The sequence below is a fragment of the Micropterus dolomieu genome, linkage group LG22 (assembly GCF_021292245.1).
Source record: "Micropterus dolomieu isolate WLL.071019.BEF.003 ecotype Adirondacks linkage group LG22, ASM2129224v1, whole genome shotgun sequence".
Taxonomy (NCBI): Eukaryota; Metazoa; Chordata; class Actinopteri; order Centrarchiformes; family Centrarchidae; genus Micropterus; species Micropterus dolomieu.
This window is the reverse complement of record NC_060171.1, coordinates 2,368,095-2,371,127: the sequence shown is the minus strand read 5'-3', so window position 1 is coordinate 2,371,127 and position 3,033 is coordinate 2,368,095. Positions and strand designations below refer to the sequence as shown.

At 42.4% G+C, this 3,033-nt stretch overlaps 1 protein-coding gene across 3 annotated transcripts in view; it reads right to left on the bottom strand.

Moving 5' to 3' along the window:
- The window catches only part of si:ch211-59o9.10 (uncharacterized protein LOC561841 homolog), a 14,258-nt gene extending 11,225 nt beyond the window's left edge, over window positions 1–3,033 (bottom strand). The window contains exons 1-2 of one of the 3 annotated variants that reach the window (XM_046038234.1): window positions 2,904–3,033; window positions 1,808–2,033 (exon numbers count right to left, since the gene is read on the bottom strand). In XM_046038234.1, the coding sequence (XP_045894190.1) occupies window positions 1,808–1,941 (134 nt within the window). In that variant the 5' untranslated portion in view covers window positions 1,942–2,033; window positions 2,904–3,033. Of the gene's footprint in view, window positions 1–1,807; window positions 2,034–2,747; window positions 2,883–2,903 lie in introns of those variants that run through there. The other 2 variants (XM_046038236.1, XM_046038235.1) reach the window with 2 other exon arrangements.

Below are 3,033 nucleotides of genomic sequence, written 5' to 3'. Positions count from 1 at the left end.
TAAACAACCACGACACAAACGCATGGCTCAACACAGAAGGGCCAACTCCTCAGGTCAAGACTCTGCAGTCTACTTACATCTGAAGGACAGAGGACACTCGTTTGAGGACCACCAGGTGCACATTTTAGACAGAGAAGATGGATGGTTTGAAAGAGGTGTCAAGGAAGCCAACTACACCCGGGTTGAGAAGCCGTCATTGAACAGGGGAGGGGGTCTACGCCACCACTTATCCCCCACTTACAATGCTGTCCTTTCATCACTTCCCAGGAAACTCAACAAACGTAACCTATTGGCCTCAGGTGAAGATACCAACGATGGTCGTTCAGTCTTGGCCTCAGGTAGTCTTAACGACTGTAACGACTGTCGTCACAGCAACAAGGAACACTAACGAACCAGCGGTATCGATGACCCGGGCCAACGACCCCACTGAGGTTAGATAGCTGAGTTTCACTGCCAGTCAGTCAGAACTGAAGAAGTCCTTTGGATGAGGGACGAAACGTCTTCCAGTATCTTCAACCAAGTCCAGTTGCCCTTGATTTTAACCTTCGTTGGATAACTATGACCTGGATAACTGAGAATCTTCATAAACACCGAAAAAGATGCAAGTTGTTCTTTCTTCTCAGAGCAGGTTTGAAAAGGTCTGTGAGGCAAAAGACCCAGTAATAATCTGAACTGCTGTAACTGTAAGTTGTTCCGTCCTGCTGAAAGTGGAGAAGCTCCTTTTGTAACTTCCTGGCTGGAGGCGACGCTGGTGAGAACAGATCTCTTTCTGCCAAGATGAAACATGGTTTTAGGAAAACCCCAAATTTTCTGGACTCTTAACTTTCACTTTCTGAATGAAATGAAGCAGCTGATTAAAGCCTCCGCAGTCCGCCGTCCAAACAATGTTTTCAACAGTTTCATTTAGTTTCAAACAACATGTTACTGGCTAACGTTAAATATACAGTTATACTGCAGAGAATAAAGCAGCTGAAGGACGTCTGACAAACTGGACCCGCTCTCCTTTAAACAGCAGCCACGCTATAAAATCTACAGCAGAACCCAAAGAATGTTTCTGTTTCAATCATTAATGAAGCTTCATCTGAAACATGTTACTGCTGAGAGAACGAGCCAATCAGATTGGACCCTGCAGGAATTAAAGAATTATGTCTTTGTTTTTGCTGCTGCTGCCACCCGGCTCGCTGCTCCCCCACTACAGGGGTAGTTATATGTTATATTTATACAGTCGTGAATAAGGGCACCCCTGCGTGTGTGTGACAGGTCAACCTTTCTCCATGTAAACTGGTTGTTAGTGTGATTTCTACATTGCCAGCAGCCCCTGTGAGCTTTTACTTCACGTACATTTGGCTGATAATACTTTAAGTTTTGAGTATTTTCTCATTGTGATATTACTACTTTTACTTAAGTAAATGATCTGAATACTTCTTCCACCGCTGCTGTGTCGTCACAAGAGCGTCACTTTGTGTTAAGTGGTGGAGAAATCAGGGCTCAGATTAGGGTGAGAGACAATAATTACACAATACAATACTTCACAAGAACAAGACTAGAAGATATTTAAAACTATTTTGAAGAAATATTTAAAGAGGTGGTATTCTGCGCATTTTCAGGTTCATAATCTTATTTAGAGGTTGTTTTCCTAATGTGCAAATAAACGTTTTTGAGTTTACCCGTCTTGTCGAGTTTTTTTAGAACATTTTTAAACAAATTATGCTTAAAAAGTGGTGGGGACGTGTCCCCAGCGTCCCCTATGACTATAGCGCTCTCTGCGTTCAGTGTGACCCACAGGCGAGACGAGGAGCCGTGTTACCTGGGTGTTTCCGGGACGATGATGGAGAGGTCATGATAGAGGACGTCAGCTGGGTCCAGGAGGCAGCCTCGGTTCAGACCTCCAGGACTGTCCGCCTCAGACGAACAGGGACTGCCGGGAAACGTCTCGTCCATGGCGTCTTCCAGCACCGTAACACACCTGGATCCAAATCCTGTAATCACCGTGAATCCAGACTCGAATCATCCAGGTGCTCAGGACAGTTCACCTGAGAAAGATCCACCAAACAGCTAATGTTACCGTGTCTGGACTATTCCACCGAATCGCTGCCACTTCTCTCCTCAGGACTTTAAATATATAAATATGCATGACAAATGCAAGATATTTAAATGAACTACCCAGAACACTGAAAACTAGTTACCTGTCCCCATATTTCCAAAAACTACAGAACCATTAAAATATAAAGATTAAAGTCCTTCAGATCCTTCATCCTGGTCTGTAGTGGACCTAACGCATCTGTTGGTTTTTAATTAAAGATAAACCACTATTATTGTCATTTATGATTAGTCCATCGTTTTTCCAATTGTTTAATAAACTACATGATAAAAAACATTGATAAAGCTGAGGTTTGAAAAGTGTTGCAACATGCCTGCAATTCTTTGAGACAAATATTACACTTTTTAAACAACAACTTATTTAAAATAAAAACACTTTCTTGAGGGAAAAACTAAAGAATGAGTGATAAACTGGAGCCATCTTCCTCTTAGAAACGTTAATGTTTAAAGAAAGCTTCCTCAGAGACCAATAAATAATTTACATGCGTGTTTTAGATTCAGTGTTGAGAAACATAATTTAATTTGTTTAGTTTTTTAACAACGAACAAAAGGCACCAACTGCACAGATAAAACCAACATATTTTATCCGCATGTATAATAAAACAACAGGTTCAGGAACTGAAACAAAGTGAAAACAGTTTTGTTACCAAACTCAGTGAAACGTCCATCTGTTAGCCGAGTTAGCATAGAGAGCTAACCCAAGCAGCTGCAGACAAACGCTCCGATAACCCGACTTAAAATCAATTAAACTTCACGGCCGCTAATTAAAACAACAGACTAAGCGAAATATCTGTTAACTTTACCCAAACGGCGCCGTCCTGTCCCGGTTTGTTGGCGGACCGTCTGTTTGTGGAGGATTCTTCGCTGGAGTCACAACAGGAAGTGCACGTCGAAACAACAGAGAGGGCACTTCCGGTGTCGCACCGAAAAGTA